This window comes from Phaethon aethereus (assembly GCF_964289735.1).
Source record: "Phaethon aethereus genome assembly, chromosome: 2".
NCBI classification, from domain to species: domain Eukaryota; kingdom Metazoa; phylum Chordata; class Aves; order Phaethontiformes; family Phaethontidae; genus Phaethon; species Phaethon aethereus.
The window spans coordinates 148,096,545-148,114,202 of NC_138582.1; the positions used below are offsets into that span (position 1 = coordinate 148,096,545).

Consider the following 17,658-nt stretch of genomic DNA (forward strand, 5'->3'; position numbering starts at 1 on the left):
CCGCTGAACAGGCATTAGGAAGCTTCTCAGTCTGAACCATTTCAGTGTCATAAATGAGTACTTTGAGCACTCTTTGCCAGTGAGATGGTATCACAGACATTTAGTTTGCATTCTGGGCCATATGGTATTGTGCTTTTCCTTTCCATTTCTTTTTATCGTCTTTTTTACCTTTCCATCTTTTTTCAACCACAAAGATATTACTGAAAAGGTTTAAGTCATTTTTGTGGCCAGTAAACAATTTTAAGATCCCAGATTTTCAGTAAGTCAGAGATATACCAATTTTGATGACAATAATGCATTTTGAAGATGTGAAGTCTCAGCCAACTCTCTAGCCCGCTGCAGAAATATCCCATGGGTTATATCACGAAATCCTGACATAACCCTCATACTCAGAAGTTGATCTTAAAGAGTTCAAGAATTCTAGTATTTCAGGGTGCTGAAAAGGCATTACAGTGACTCAATAGTTAAGAGTTTTAGGAATGTTTTATTTTTGACCTAACCGTCCCTTCCCACTCCCTCGCAACTTCCACAAAGAGTCCCTTTCTGACCGAATATTTTGAGAATAACTGATCTCCTGCCAAAGCAGAATTGTTTTGCAAAACTGGAAATGGATCAGAGCAACCTTTTGTGATTTATGCCATTTGTACAAAGGACTGGTATTTTGCTTTTGGAAGTACATTTGCCATCATAAATATGTTTGGACTCAAAAAGCTCAAGTCCTTTCACCTTTACTAAGCGTCCAGGAGAGCTGGTTTCAAAGGTTAAGTTAGGCTTTAGGCTTTCACTCACTATAATCAAACACTTCTGCCATCTGGCTATGTAATGCTCTATCCTTAATTTTCAAGGGTTGTATTCTTTTGTTGTAAGCCAGAATATCCTTAAACATGTTATGAACCCTGCTGGTTTATCCTGCTATTTCTAAGTCTCTCTTTATGAAGTATTTTGCCTAGAAATATTTGGTAGTGGTGCATTTATGGCAGCCCTAGAGCTGATTTTAGTTATGCCGTGAGAATTTATAAGGAGACAGGTAAGAGCAGTACTGCTTTAGTGGCTGCTAGCATTCCTGAAGTCTTCACACTGCTAGCATTTTGGGTCAAGGATGATGTGGAAACAGGGATTTGGATTCAAAGGGAGTAGTGTGAGGAGCTGTAGTCTAATACCTCCATATTCAGACCTTTCTGTTGCTTATGTTTATGACAACAGGCAAACCACAAAGATTTGCTCCTAGCTTCGCATACGTATTAAGTGTCTCTTGTGTTTAATCTTCCTTTTCTCTTCCAAAATCATGGGGTTCTATGCTCTGCCACCTTCCCCCCCTGCCCCGCATCCCAATCATCCACAAGATTCTTGTCCACCTCTGCCTGCACCTTGAGAATTTGCTTCTGCCATGACACTAACCAGGAAACCACTAAGCAAATAACTAAATTTGCTGGTTTTCTGGTATAAGAAATCATCTGCCGTGACTTGGCATTTAACTTAGTGCTTCAGCCCATCATTGCCTCCCATGATCCCATTATGAAAACTCCATTCGTCAGAAAGATTTTCAATTACTCTTACTTTTTAGAAGTTTATTTAGTAGAATAAAACAAAAACTACAAAACCTTTTAGCCCTCTTCTCTATGTCTTTCCCAGAAAATGTTTATAAGTACCCCCTTCAGACTTCTAGTTCACAGTAGTTCTACAGAGAAGGATCCTCACCAGGCAGGTTCCTGCTCCCAGCAGGTCCATCACCTGGAGTCCATTTTTCAATGGTTTCCAGCTCCTTGTAATCCCAGAGTGTCTCCCTGGGACTGCTTGTGACCATAAAAGCAGATGACTGTATGAGACACGTGGTCTCATATTCAATTTCAAAAGCTCTATGACTGATCTAAAGCTAACCCTATGATCCAAACAAACTTATTCTAGTCTCAGTCTCCTGTTATATGACCTGTTTGGTTCTCTTATTGAGGGTCAAACAGGAACTGCTTCAAGATTGTAAGAGGTGGGGAAAACACCCCTTCTATAGAGTCTGACGAGTGAAATACTGATCTTCCATGGGACAAACCTTAACTTAGCAGGGATTTTGAAAATACTAAGGAGATTTGCTTTGGTTTCTTTGTAAAGCCCCAGGTCCAATATGAAATGCAAACAGTGGTAGTTTTCAATTAAAGGCTGGTTTTTATTCCTCATATATGTTCATCCTGTTGACTGCTTAATTTTTATTAGGACAGCTTTTTATCTAGGCATAGAAGCTTGGATTATTTGTTTTTAGTTAAATATTCATAGCATTTATGAGTTTATGAGCTGGAATTCCTCTGCAAGGGCACCCATGGCCAGACATTCCCATGTTCAACACTTCTGGGATTGCCCTGAACTGTTTTGTCATGAAATAGAGACAAGTGATGACAATTGTGGAATGGGTAGCACTTTTTTTATCTCCAAACCTATGTTTAATCCTTATCTGCTCTCCATCATCAGTCATTATTCAGTTCCACTTTTGTCTAAAAACAAGGCTGCCAGTGTTCCATCTAATGTGTACTATGATTTATGAATAGCTGTCTTAGGAAAATGTTTAGAATGACATTAATAACTGGAAGGAAAACTTGATTCCAACCACATTTTCATGGATATAAATCATGATATAAACTGATAAGACAACCCTTACGCACTCAAGACGAGAATCAGGCTAAAGAAGCTGTCATTTACTATACATATCTTAAGTAGAAAGAATACTAAAAGGGAGAGATAAACAGATCACATTATGGATTGGGATCCCGTCTCATTATACTAGTGCAACTTCTGTGACTTAAATTGAGTCACTCTCGTTTTCTTTACAGTAAGTTAAATAAAACACAGGCTCTAGCATCATTAATCTTTTAGAACAACAAATGTTAGTTTTTCAGAAATACTGTTCTGCCCGTTATTACACCAACAATTTCCTGCTCAAGTAAATAATGTGGTTTATGTGCTGCTTACTGGGACACATTCTGTTAATTGAACAGATTTCCATTTGCTCCCCTTTAAAATTCAATTAGATAAAAATCAGTGAATGCATCTGGTTTTCCCTTACGTTTGCGCCAGCCACCATGGGGTTCCCAAGATCACAAACCACCATTCTAGTTTCATTTTCCATCTTGTAATCACAGCTCAATACACGCAGTACCTGTAACAAAAGGACACCAATAAGGAGGTCAGAGATCACAGTGAAATGTATCCAGTTGGGAAAGTGATGCCTTTTTGACTGTGACATTTCTTTTGATTTCAGACACCTGCTCAGTGCAGTATCAAAACATTTAATTGGTTATTGTCAGACAATGGGGGAAAACTGATGCCAGAGAAAAACAAACAGGAAAGTTTCCCAGTACCTTAAGAGCCATGATGAGATCATTCTCTTTCTAGTTTTAACACACTGCTTTGTTGTTGTGAATCATTCCTATACCCATAATGACTCAACAGAGAAAAAAACTGGGTGAGGAGAAAAGGCTTCACATTAATTGCAACAGTTGTATTATCTATCACTAGAAATCTCTATAGCGAATTTCTGGCATAGGCAGAACTTTATTATGGACCAAGCCTAGAACTTCTCCAACCTATGGTAAAGTACTTAGTACTTACACTTACTGTGTTTATAATTTAGCAACAAAGGAGATGATAGATTTTCACATTATCAGAAATAAAGGCTTTAGTTGTTTGCAGCAATAAGTACAACAACTTTTTCTGGCAACTATTCGAAGTCCAGTTCTTACCTAACATTTCTCAGGCAGTTTTGTTTGATAACTTTGAGAATACATTGATACAATTTCCCTCTAAAGCTCTTAATATAAAATGTATCCTAAGTTTTGGGTGGGTTTTTTAACCCTTTAGTCCCTACCATTACTTGTTATCATCTGTAAACAAAACAGACTGTACAAAAGGAAGAACAGCTATAGAATACTGCAAGTTAGGAGATATGGAGTAAGACAAAGCAAGAAAATGTGTTCGGCTTTTTTCTGTTTTCCCCTCTGGTATATTGAATAAAAGAAAATACTTCCATATATGTGCAGAAGTAACCCAGCTTTGTAAAAGCAGGATGCAGCTACTTGTTACTATAAAGGCTCTGCTGCTACCTTTCCTCTCATTTGTGATTCTCAGGGGTTGAGCAGCACGTGCCACGTCATGCTCATTATATAAAAAGACCTGGGAAATCTCCAGACCACTGACTACCAATTCATTCCTATCTGTAAAAGCCAGCATGGACATACTGACCTTATCATTTCCTGAGATTAAAACAAAAGGTAGGGCATGTCCCCAAAGGAGCCCATGTGAAGCATGCCCTCAGTACACACCTCATTGTACACTGACACTTTTACAATTTGCCAGGAGGAAACAAAGTTTGATACACAGCACGTCCAAGGCACTAATAGCCTTTCCAAGCCTCTCTAGGGTTGGGAGTGAGGGATTTTTACATTCTTTCCAGCTGGTTAATTAGAGGTAGGAAGAAACACATGGGAGAAGAGAGGGTGTTAACACAGTTGAAACCAAGCTTGTCTGGAAAATTGTTCATTTTAGCTTGATGTGTGGGTTTATAGTTTTGATTTTATTTGGGAGAGGGGTTGAAATTGAGGTCTAAATGTTAGAAAATAAATATTTTGTCTATATTTGGCAGTTTCTTTATTAATGCTGTATCATAGACCAGCACAGAGGAAATCAGCCCTTATTGCACATTTTTGTCCTTCAAAGGCTGAGCAAATAGAGGAGTTTTCTGAGTAGGTTTTCTGCAATTTGGAGGCTATGCTCTTAGACTGAAAATGATTAATGGCACGGAATTTATATGACCAGAATCACAAAAGCTAATTTGTGGAGCATAAAGAGGTGCCAAAGGGTCAACTGAGGTAGAATTTCTTCCATACTAAGATTTATTGTCTTTCTTTTTTCACTGATCACCTTTTTGAGGCGGTTAAGTACTAAACAGGAAAATTAAAACCAGGCAGGAAGCAAGCAAGAGCAGAGACTTACACACCCAGTATTGTCAGTATCACTGAGTTCATATGTAACTCAGCCAGATGGAAGGTTTTGCCACAAAACCCTTCTACCTGCCACTGGTAGCAATTTATATTTTTATACCAACACATGGTCTTTTTGGCAGTCTTGAGCAGAAGCAAAACCCCAACAATTAACACATGTGCTCCCAGGGTGCATTTTAACTACAAATTATTGGATGCTTTAAGTAATCCAGGCAGCCTACAAACTTGAAACTCTTTCTGGTGGTCTTAGTGATGAATGACTAATTGATGCCAGGATAGTTAAGCACAACAGGCTGCAGAGTAAAACACCTCCTCTCTTTCTTTGATCAACACGTTCCAATTTTATTTTCTGAGGAAAAGTGGATTAGGTACTGGGTGCCAGAATCAAGCTGCTCATCTAGCTTATGTATGAAGAACTACTGATTGTCCTCACAAGGCTCAAATCACACCTCATCCAGCCAGCCACCATGTACTTATTCTAAGAATTTTCAGGTAAAACAGGAAGGTTTTTCCTATTTTAAGAGAGTGTCATGCTTTAGTTCAGAAAGGCATGGGGATAATGGCTCAGAGCTTACCCATTGCAATATAAATCTGGTTGTGATCTGCAACAGCTCTGCAGTTTCCAGCCTGACCAAGAGAGAGTTATGCCAAAATACATAAAGTTTTTGGTGTTGAACAAATACCTATTAGGGATTTGTATTTGCCTGATTTACTTCTACTAATTAGTCCATGAGAATTTGGGTTCCAGCCATTGTTACTGAGGCAGTATTGAGCTGTTCAACATGAGGAACTCTTTCACTGGGGAATGGATTAGTGCACAGTATTCAGGCAACAGCTTGGGGTTCAAACACACAATCACGCTATTGTAGTGTAAGAATGTACCATATAGCAACTATATACCCTCTCTGGATCTACTGCTGGCCATGGAAATGTGAAGTAATATAACGTGGTTATACTTTTTTCATTGCAGGTAATTCTAATAACTCCACACTTAATGCATATAGGCAGTTATTACAAGCTAATGCATTTCCAGCAGCTAGTAAAGCTGTGGTAATTTACTCATTTACCTGGTCTCTGGACCTTCTAAGTGTTTTCACAATACAACTAACGAATAACACGTTTGATTTCATTGTAAGTAATTGTATTTCATTAATCAGCTTTTTGACTGAAGTATCAGTATGTGCAAGAATCAATGAAACTTCGAAATCACATCGTTGACCTCAAACTGTAAGAACACAAACATTCAGTTGGCTCTCTGCTTGCATACGATCACATACATCTCTGCAAAATGCTACTCTCTTGATTTGGTTGCTCAGTCTATGTATGACATGCTACAGAATCAGGCCTGAGATAACAAGATAATGAAAACTGAGGCAGGTCAAACACTATATTCCATAAAGCTGAAGGGAAGGAGTAGAAGGCAAGTAAATTTTCAGTTAAGTTGGGGACTTTAACACTTTCTGAATGTAATTCAAATTATATAGAATAAGCCAATAAATTGTTCCAGAAAAATCAGGTTGGACAGGAAGGCCTTAAGGGATACATTTGTCTCTCTATTAGATAGACTAAATCCAGAGTAGCCTCATAATAAAGTAGCCTATTATCCCCTATGAGTTACTTTGAAATGATGGCAGCATAATAGAATGATTTGATTCTAAAGATTTTTCAGTTCCATCAGAAATGTATCAAGTGATTTATTCAGCTCATTACATTTCGTTTATTCTGCTCTCAGTCTATGTGTTTTGCTGGCTCTGAGGTGAATATTATCTCTGCCTTAATACAAGGAATTCTGTTGTTTGGAGAAAAACAGCTATGCAGAGGACTGTAAACACTGACACATCAAAGAGTCAATGAAATCCTTAGATGCAAAGCTTTAAAAGCATGATTGCAACAAGCTCTACCACAAAGCCACCTGTCTGATGAAATTACTCTGCATTAAATTAAGTACATTTCAGGAGCAGTCACAGATGCCCATTGGAAGGGTGCAGTACAAACACAAAAATAAGACGTGAAATCTTGACTCCACTGCAGCTGACACCAAAACGTTAATTTTCATCTATGGTCCATGTCTCAAAGTACCCACAGACTGAGAGACCTTTTTCCATATGCCTCAGCGTTTACTGCATTACCAGTGTGATAATTTTTTCTGGGCTCTTGTCAAGCGGTTCAAATTGCCATTTTTTTTAAGCCCTATAGGTTGAATTAAGTCCCTCTTTAATTTATACTCATTTATACTATGATCCCTAAGAATTTGGTCATCCTGGTAACACATGAACCTCTTATATGTAGCAGTCTGATCACTCTGGGGAAAAAAAAATGAAAAAACCTGCTAATTCTTGTTTTGAGTGGTCAAATTATTTTATTTGTACATTTAGACAGAATGAATTAAATTAGAAAACAGAACAGGAAGGATATAAAAGAATGTCTGATTTTAAAAATGTGGTTTTCATTTCTAAATTTTCTTTTTAAATTACAAAGATTATATATACTTCTTTGTCATGCTCACAGCAGTTTTAGGTGACATATGGCAGTACAGAAAAGCAACTTGAATACATACAAAAGCCATCCTCCACCAGCAGTTAAATGCCAGCAAGTTTTAGCTTTGTCTTTCTGAAGAAAATTACAATATCAATTCCTTTTCCAAATGCACTTAGAAGTGAATTTTTTAGTTTATCTAATGGAACCACACTATCATGAAAACCATAGTTTTAAAAAATATACATTTACAGTTTAAAAACAATAGGAAGAATAAACTTGCTTTCAGAACCCTATGTAATCCTTGTGAAAACTGTACCTGCAATGTGGAAGGGAAGACACTAAGAATGACGTAGATAGTAGGATTAATGTTTTAATCCTTCTCTGGAAGAACATAATGACATCTCTTTGAATGGAATAAGTATGAAGAGTAAGAGAATATGAAATAAATTACGTATTGTAGCAGACTAAGTAAATGTGGGCAAAATGAAGGCAATTTTTCTATAAATCCAGAAGGATTCAGAATTGGACTTGTAAAAAACATATTTTATCTTCCACAAAATCTGAAGAAAATTAAAAAAGTTGCATTATGTTTCCCAGACTTTTAAAACTGTATTTTCAAAAGAACAAGAACATCAACATTCCTTCCCAACCCACTGTAGCTTCTCCTTATTCTTCCAAAGCACCAGAATCTCCCACCTCTTTTTTCTTTTCTTTCCCCATGAGTCTACACTGCTGGGACTACAAAATTCAATTTTTCCTAAAATAATGAAAAGTCCTGAGTGACTTCTGTCCAGTCGAAAGATACGTGCTAATATGTGCTATGAGTTTTGGAACAAGTGCCTCCCCTGACATCCTTAGCAATGGCCAAAAGAACAGCCAAAGAGTCCTAAAGAGCAACAAAGGAAAAGTATAACTAGGTGTAGTATATTAAAGAGAACTTAAGTTTTGAAGATCACAGTCTGAAAAAACAGAGGCTATGCTAAGGGAACAAAAGAAATAGACAACAGAAGGAGGCTGGTGTCTTTACTTATTTGTTTTGTGCACAAAGATATGCTTCTGAGAAACGAGGTTGCAGAGAATTTCCATATTCTCATCTTCTGTGACATCATTAATCTTGTAATTTTTTTCAAATTGAGTTAAAAGCCCATTAATAAAGACACTGACAGAAGGAGAATAAGGAAATACCTTGTAAGTTACTTTCAACTTCCTTAAAAACATTTGCCTTTAGAAAGGAAATTAACTTGCTTTCTCCCACTCTCACCCTTGATGCCCTTCTGAACATTCCAGGCACTGAGAGAAAAAAGCAAGTTCATGTTGCAACAGCTTGGGAGATTTATGTGCAGATGAGGCGATTCAGACTTGCTGTCCAGCAGAGAATACATGAACACTCTGCTTGTTTGCAGGATAGTGTTTCATCTTTGCTCTTAAAAAACAAACAGTCGCAAAAAGGAAACACTGTATGTTCTGTACAGCTCAGCAGGACTTCAGTCAACATTAGTCCTTCTGTGAACACTGGCACATTTTACATTGTAACTGCTTTTTTGGCCTATCCGTAAGATAAAATAATTGACTACAAAGGAGATCTACTTTGTCAAGTTTATACTGCAGTTTATGTTCAACTATTCAGGATATCAGCGACTAGGATACCCTTAATAATAGTAAAACAGTGGTATGCTGTGAGCATGAGAGTCCAAGTGTCAGGTGTTCATCAGGGCTCATTAATTCCAACTGAGAGCTGGTACCATGGGATCCAAGGTTGGAAGCACTCAGGGGATTCTGCGCTATCACTCCCTGCTACTGGTAGGGTTTACTGGTTCAAAATCTGAATGATGTGAATACCTTTGGCCCTAGGAGAAATGTGACAGTATTTGTGTGGTATTACGACTAAGTTAATAGCAAGGGGCTGGAGCTGCGCTGGCTCTGAAAAGAATGTTCCTGACCTTCCCATCTTCTGGTGACATGGCTAACTCTTGCCTAGACTGTGTGAGCAAGGACAGCTGAGAGTCAATGGAATCTCCCTTCCTAAGAGCCACCTCTCTCCTTGCTGCTTTCAGCTGGTATAGCCTATATAGCCTATAACCTTGTCTCAGTTGTTCTGGTTTATTATCATAAACATTTTGATTTTCATTTACCTTGTTGTTGCGTTCAACCCCAGTGTAATCTGCTTCAGGTGGAATCTTTATATGTAGCTCAGCTTCATAGGCTCCTTCCCCATCATTCCTTGGATTTATTATGAGCATGACACAGTTTTCTTCTCCAATTATTAGCTGATCTTTATCTCTATACAGAACATACTATTTGTCAGGAGTTAAAGCACGCACAATTACGATTTACGTATGAATAAAGCCAAAGGACATTTTGCTCTCAGAGCGTCTGTTCTGGAAAATATACTGTGAACACAGAATGAAACATTTTCCATAAAAAATGACCCCATGGAAAAGCATGCCAGCACCTGTGTAGGAAAGAGGTCAAGAGAAAACAACACCACGGACAATTAAAGTGCACTACCACAGAACTGGAAAGTTAGTCGTACAAATCCTGACTACTTTCTAACCAGAAAGAAGTATCAAGCGGAGAAATTACAAGGGTCCCATCAGCATTATTTTCTGGAGGGCACAAAGGTGGTGGGATTCCAGTTTTCCCCTTGTGCCCATTGTAAAATGAACAATGACAGAAGATCTCCTGAGACCTGCAATGGCACAGTGGCCTTTCACAGCTATGGGCTGATTGTGATGGCACAGAGTCAGATAACTGTCAGAGGTTCCCCACTTATCCTGCTTGGCATATTTCTCCCTCCATAGAAGGAATTGTTGCCATGTTTTGAAATTCTTTTATTCTGAGATTAATTTACTTCACTGTATACTGAGTTCAGGAGAATTGTGTCCCAAGTTCAAAGTCACTGGCACATTGAAATAAACAAATTTAAAATGTCCTTTGAACAACAATTTATATTATCTCTTGGCATTCAGAGAACTAGAACCACTCCTAACATACACTTGCAAATTGTATTTTCTATGATAGCCATTCAACATAGTAAATGTTTCTGACAAAGATACATTTTCAAGTGTGTATTTCTCTATTTCTTCGTTTTTTAGATGAAATGGATGTACAAATTAAAACCTGGAAATCAGGTAAGAATGAACAGGTATAGCAAACAACAGAACTGTATTCTACTTATTTCATTCTGTTAAAGCAGTTAGAAGTGTCTGGATGTTGTTATAGACAGCATCATTTATTTTATTTAACTTACGGCATAGCAGAAAGCTGCAAGTCAGGAATACACAAGTTGTCCTCCCCGCAGTCAACCAGAATGTAAGCCTGTATTGTTGCAAAATAAAAATATTATAATACAGTGAGTACATGCTTCAAAGCCCAAATCACTTCATTAAGTATCACTAACCTAAATGTCTTAAATATCACTAGCACTGCTGTAGTGAATTAATCACCTTCTCCTTTCTAGAAGTTTCTTTCCACAGGAGTAGTTGGAGAGTATTTAGACTATCAACTACGTCCTTAACAGAACAATATCTTCTTTCAGCTCCTTTCCCACTCTAACTTGGCTTATGTATTCTAGAATGCAATCAAAACTATGAATACAACAAAGTTTTGGAAATGCTTTAAAGGCCTGCCTAGTACTATATTTATATTCAATTTACATTTTGAATTAATCAAATCCTTGTTATGTAATTTCTGGGCATGATATTCTGTTTTAAGGAAGACAACACCCATAGTATTTGTAAATGCTTTCACATTTAAATACAGAAAATGTGGCATGCAAAATTCATACCTGTTCTGTTACTGAGCTTTTCTGGTAATAGTTCAGTATTGGCTTCACAGTCAAGCTATCTTCAAAATTGGATTCATCCAAACTATAATTCAAGTTTATACTGATGGGAGATAATTTATCTCTAAATTCTGTTTCATCCTATAAGTGACAATCACATAATAAAAAACAATGGTTTAACATAATTATTTCAGATTAGTATGGTACGGAAACAGATTTAGACTTTAGTTTTTATTGAAGGTAAAGATACAGTTCTTTGACAGCTGCTGGCCAAATGTAGTGTCATTAGGAAAGCAAAGTGACTCACCAGTATCTGGAATGCCCAGAACACATTGCCTCCACAGCCCCACATCTGGAAGAAGCTGGCTGAGCTGAGTAAACTCGGAATTTTTTCAAAGCATTAGCCTAAAATGAAGCTGTTTAAAAGAGACACAGAACCAACTCCTATCAGCTACTGCCCACCATCCTTTCAGAACAGAGGTAAGGCATGTGTGGATTTGTGGAGGTAATATTGTCCGTTTGTTCCATAACCAAGAATTTATATGGATTAGCAATGGTAAAACTCCACCACCTGTATGGCCTAGATACTTGAGACTTCTCCATTTCACCTCCCACTTCATTTCTAGGACCAGTCTTGGAACCTGCTTCAATTGCATGATATAATTCCAGCTGCAAGTGAGTAACTAATGACCCTTTCTCCTTCACAACTTCAGTTCCATAGTTTTAATTTTTCTACAAACATTTAAAAATATCTCAAAAACATTTTTTAAAATATATGAATTTTAGGTCAATATTGCTGGTGACAGTCCTTTAAAATATCTGTTGAAACTGAACTGGAATGACATTTAACATGTTTAGTTGATTATCCCACTGTGAATACTATAAGGAGAGCAATCTTGCATTTTTGTATCAGGAGATGCAGTATTTAATGAATTTCCAGAAGAGTACAAAATGAATGTATTTGTACACAGAGGAACTGTACACTCTTCTTCAAAGGAAGTCTTTCTTTAATACACTGACAAAAGCTGAGCCAAAGATTTACATAGGAAATTTTGCCCAGGCAGATAAATGTTCTGGACACCCTGATGAGGCCTTTCTTAACTTGCATTTCTGTAGTTTTGGGATCTAAGAACAATGGAAATTGTTCTTCCTTTTCCAGTGGCTCTTTTTTCTTATTATTATCTTTAAATCCCTGATACTACTCAAATTATGATGACAGTTCAAAATATTTTAAACAACTTACTCTGAGATACACAAGAAAGTCCTGACAATGGAGCTGTTTCTGTCTTTCTATCACAATGGAGAAGTAATGATGTGACTGATGGTAATCAAAGAAGAGGGTCCTCTTAACAGCTCCTTTCTGTTTCAATGAATCTAATTGCAATTCACCTTTCAGCACTAAAGGATACAAGTAAATAAAATATTCATTTATTTAACATGGAAAGAAAAAATAGGAAACAATTCATTATATATTATAGTTAATTACTCTAACAAAGTCTTCCAAGCAAAACTAATGCATACTTTAAGTGCCTCTCTGTTAAACAGTACACTAGTTTTTGATCCAAAGTATGAAATACGTGTAATTTAAGCTTTCTAATTTCATTTACAGATCATATGTGTACAGGGCTTTTGGGGTTTTCTTGGGGGGGGTGTGTGTTTTTTTTTTTCCAAAACAGAACATTCTCCAACAGGGTACATTTTTGGTTTTATTTGGAAAATGGCTTAAACTGAATCAAAAATCCTTCATGTGAATAATACAAGCTTTTTCTTACATACAGTTTTGGGTTTTTTTAAACTGTATTTTCTTGCCTCAGGAGCATCTCACTATCATCTTTCAAGGTGTAAGAAAAAAACACATCTCAAATTGAGTAGGCCAGAGTGAATTATAGGAATATAAAAACATTTCTTACCTATCTCATCTGAAATACTTTGACCTTCAAAGTCTGCGCAGACTCTTACAGTAAAGCTACATATAAAAAAGTAGAAGTAATTATTAGCAGAAAGAGAGCTAACCTGGGAATCGGGAGTTCTCAAGTCATACCTTTTAAGTTTTTTTTTTCTTTTCTTAAAAAGATGTTCATTGAAATTTGTATTTAGCTACCTACGATATTCCCAGACTAAGTTAGCAAATCTCCTAGGCTCCACTAATAATCAAAGACAGCATCTGAATATCCTCCTGGGAAGGGTATGGAGAAGAGTCTCTGTTCCTGGTAATTCTTGAGACAGCTTACAGACATCACCCTTTTAATACTGTTGGCAAAGTTGAGTTCCTTATGCTGAGTTCAGCAAATCACCTTTCTATGAGGCTGTCTGCAGAAGTCCTTTCTGGTTCATCACGGTCAAGTAAGAAAACTCCTTGAGCACACAGTCAACACTCAAGCTTTTTTCCAGCAAATCAAAACACACAGGATGCCAATATGTTCCACTGGCATTACAATAAAACTTCAATGATTTCAAGAGGCTATATAATTCATTCCAAACGTACCAACTGAATTGTTCAATTTTTGTGGCAAAAGACTAACCAGTATTTAATTTGCTGTGTTTTGCAGAAGTTGGCAGGTATGTGACCTAATCAAAGCATAGACAAACTGTTTATTCAGGTTCATTATTTAGTATGCTAATGCAACACATTCTACACAATGCAACACATTATAAGTTGTTTTTCATTTGCCTGTTCATAGTGTATAGTAAGGTTTTTTGAGCCTAGCAATATTCGCATTGCAATTGTAACGTATTACACAAACTTCACCTCAGCCATAACTAGTTATTTCTCATAATAAACATTTATTTCCATTTCTCTGTCAGACAGGCAATAGATTTGCAATTATACTCAATGACTGACAGGAGAAGCCTTTTATAGTTTTATTGGCTGATACCTTCTAACAAGACTTACTAAAAAATCAATTTAAAAAACATAAAAATTATAAATGCTTATAGAAAAGTTTCAGTTTGTAAGGAATCTATGCAAGGCCTATAAATACTTAACTGAATCACATTTTAAAAAAGCTTTCACAAGCAACTCTGGATGGCTAGGGAACAGTTATAGCAATGTTTGTTGATGCTATTAGTGGGGCATACTTCCCTAATGAGTGACAAAACAAGAAATCTGTCACTGGAAAGATGCTCTTGATTTTTTATTTTTGCTGTCACACTCCTCAAGGACTTCATTCTTCACACCATTATTCCCAAAGGAGTCCCATGTAATGTACAAAATTGCTCAGGTGAAAGATTTAGGACTTCCTAAAACTTGCAAGTGTTCCTGGTTATCAATCATTCTTAAAGAATATTTTCGTAGCTTCAGAAAATGTTTTGTTTTGTATATGGAAGACTCAGCTAAACATGGATTTTAGGTCAGCACTGCAAGATGTGAAATCAGCTTGGGTTAAATAAAAACATATTTGAATTAGCCATTGCTCTAAATTTCCTCACTACTGTTATACTATATACTAACTTCTCCATACAGTGGATTCAAAACCAGTAATATAACCTTCAAAATAACCTTTAATCACTTTCTAATTGCATGTTTGCTTCCTCTGACAAATGTAATGAAACTGTGCCACATCTGGGATTCATGTCACTCTTGTGACCTTATTAAACACCTTCCTCTTGGGAAAAAAAAAATTGCCTTATGCCATTAAGGTCTACTTAGCTGTAGCCTTCAAATGACATTACAGTCCATGCAGAAATTGCAAATTCAGTCATATTCCTACTTCTTTATAATTATGCGTTAACACGTGAAGAACCAATTATTTCCTAATACACAAGGACAAGAAGAACAAAAATGAGGAAAGCTTGTGTAACTGCATAAATGCAATTTAGACATCTGGCTTCACAGGCCAGTCTCGCATGTCATAAAATAAGAGTGTATTTTCTCAAATGTAAACTCACGAACTGCCATCATGTATTAAACTCAGTGATCTCGCTTTGGAGGTCTTGCGTAATTTTTGCACTGTCATGTTTAAAAAAAGATTGAGTTAAAAATCCATCCTGAAATGTTTTACTTGTTAAACAGCACAATTTCAGTATATGTTTAATTTACTTTAATGAATAGAATAATTCATCATACACACTTGATAACCAAAGTAATGCTCTTAAGTATTACTGTAAGAGCCAGGATTTAATCCTTCCACTCTAGGCAGAGCATGTCAAAAAGGAAATGCTAGTGCAAAAAAGCAAAAGTTGGAGTTTATTAGGCTCCCAGCCTCTCGCCATGCAAGAGGCAAGACTACGGGTTTAGCACAATTCTGCCATACATTTGTGATTTTATGGATACTTAGTTCAGAAATAGTTCTAAAGACAGCACAGATTTTGATCACAAACCCAAACAAATTTAGATATGCTCATCCCTTCAACAAGAAGATGCTGTGGAGATGTTGAGGGATGCTTTAGCTGTGAGAAAAAGCAAAGCAGAGGGAAAGACAGACCACAAAAGAGAACAAGAGTCTAAAGGATTTATGAGATTTAAGATCTGACTCCTAGGCACAGTAAGAAATAAAACAGCTGAGCTTTCAAGCTTGCTTGTAGGAGCAATCAACCAAACAAGACAATTAACAATCAAAGGAAGAAAACTTCTGCAGATAAGAAACAACTGGGAAACAGTCCATCATCCTAAAGCATATGAACTTCTATGTGCTATCAGTCTTGCCTCTCTGAAGAGATCCCCACATCACTTTTATTCTGCAATGTCTGTCATCACTATAAGCTTACAGTTTGAATAGTATTTGACTGTGGCTACAAAATAGAGGGAAAGCCTTAAAACTGAGCACACTAGCTTTTCCTGGTAATCTTGGGGCAACAAAACAGTTTGTTTGAAATAATTTCATGTCCTTCAGGTAGACAAAAACATTTGTAGTATTATTAGAACAAATAAATACATTCCTCTTTCTTCAAAACTATTTATGGCTGGGGCAGTGGATGGGGGTAATCTCTTTAGAAGTCAAACCAAATGACCTAATATTACTCAAAATGGTTAATCCTTAGGAAATCAAAAAAGCCAGTTACTCCCAAATAATGTTTTCCAGACTGCAGTTTGTACCAGAAAGAATTTCTTCTGGTCTGGCTGCTCTAGTAGGTGAAAAAAGTAGAAAACTTACTTCAGGAAGTGAAAAGCAAGGAATTACCAGATCCTATCAGATACCATTTGTCATTGTTAACCGTTTCTTTAGCACACAGGATTGCACATGGAGAGGAAGAATGGATAATGCCCTAGAAGAAAGGCACTTTAAGCTTTGATGCTATGGACATCCATTCTGAGTGAGGCTGATACCCAACGTGCAAGGTCCAAACCTCTATAACAGAAGCTGTTATCATCTACTGATGAATAACCTTTAAAGAAATTGTTTCCTCTTTGAAGAATAATACGTAAAAGCAGGTCAATATACTGCTATTATGATGCACTAACACTTGGCCTCCTTTCAGATTTTGTTATGCCAAAGTCTAACCCAGTGACCCGCAATGACCAACATGGAGCTTTAATGCTGAAGGCTTTCCATGGCTAGGCTACATAGTATGGCCAGGCTATGGTAACACAAGGGCTGCTAGATAACTCAAATGACTGCCTTTTGGATGTCCCTAGGGCTACCAAAAATAATACCATCAAATTCCCAGCTGCATTCGTGGCACGGCAGAGGTCTGCAACACAGCAATGGGCTTCCTGGGTACCAACTGTCACCACCTGCCTACTTTCCTCCCACCAGTCCCTCAGGTGTGACGCATGCATCTTCTGACTCGTGGCCATATGACTTTGTTATCTGACTCATGGAGTCAGGATGGCCAACAGTCTATGGCAAATCTCACACAAATCCATCTCAACAAACCACTAAGGCCCTTAGGTCCATATCCATGGGGCTCGATCACATCCAGTTTCAAATTAAGTCAATGGGAAGAGAAAATACTAGCAATAGAAAGGAGCAAAATTAGAAAAATAGTCCCAAAAGTATGCAGTTAGAAAGGGTTGAAACATTATTAATTTTTGATTTTATATTTTTAGTTGGAAATTTGTATTCAGCTTTTTTTGAAGTGTATGTAGAAATGTTTCATTTACTGAATCTAGCTGACTCAAGATTATAAATATTTTATTACTGTTTTAATAACACATTTGGAGATAAAAGAACAACAACATTTTTTCAAATTATTTTTTGATAGTAGGAACTTAAGGATTAGAAATTTTAAGCAGTCTGCCTCTGGTTTGGTGGGCAGAAGGTGGATAGCTGGGTTCCCTGAAGAAGTCTGCAAGGCTCATCTCAGAATAGATATCCAAACATGAAAAGCACTAAAAAAAAATAATATATATATTCTGCAAATTGACTTTTTATCATGATAGGACAGTTCTGTGCTACTTAACTTCTGGTTAAGTCAGGTAACTACTCTGATCTGGCTCCTCTGCCAAATGCATGTAACAACATTTGCACACTA

At 37.0% G+C, this 17,658-nt stretch overlaps 1 protein-coding gene across 1 annotated transcript in view; it reads right to left on the minus strand.

Moving 5' to 3' along the window:
- Positions 1–17,658, minus strand: part of ITGA8 (integrin subunit alpha 8) — a gene marked incomplete at its 3' end in the record, with an annotated part of 112,440 nt that overhangs the window by 43,595 nt on the left and 51,187 nt on the right. Inside the window, exons 16-21 of the mRNA XM_082014615.1 lie at positions 13,155–13,210; positions 12,488–12,642; positions 11,248–11,385; positions 10,711–10,778; positions 9,593–9,740; positions 3,050–3,142 (exon numbers count right to left, since the gene is read on the minus strand). Coding sequence (XP_081870741.1) covers positions 3,050–3,142; positions 9,593–9,740; positions 10,711–10,778; positions 11,248–11,385; positions 12,488–12,642; positions 13,155–13,210 — 658 coding nt within the window. The remainder of the gene's footprint in view (positions 1–3,049; positions 3,143–9,592; positions 9,741–10,710; positions 10,779–11,247; positions 11,386–12,487; positions 12,643–13,154; positions 13,211–17,658) is intronic.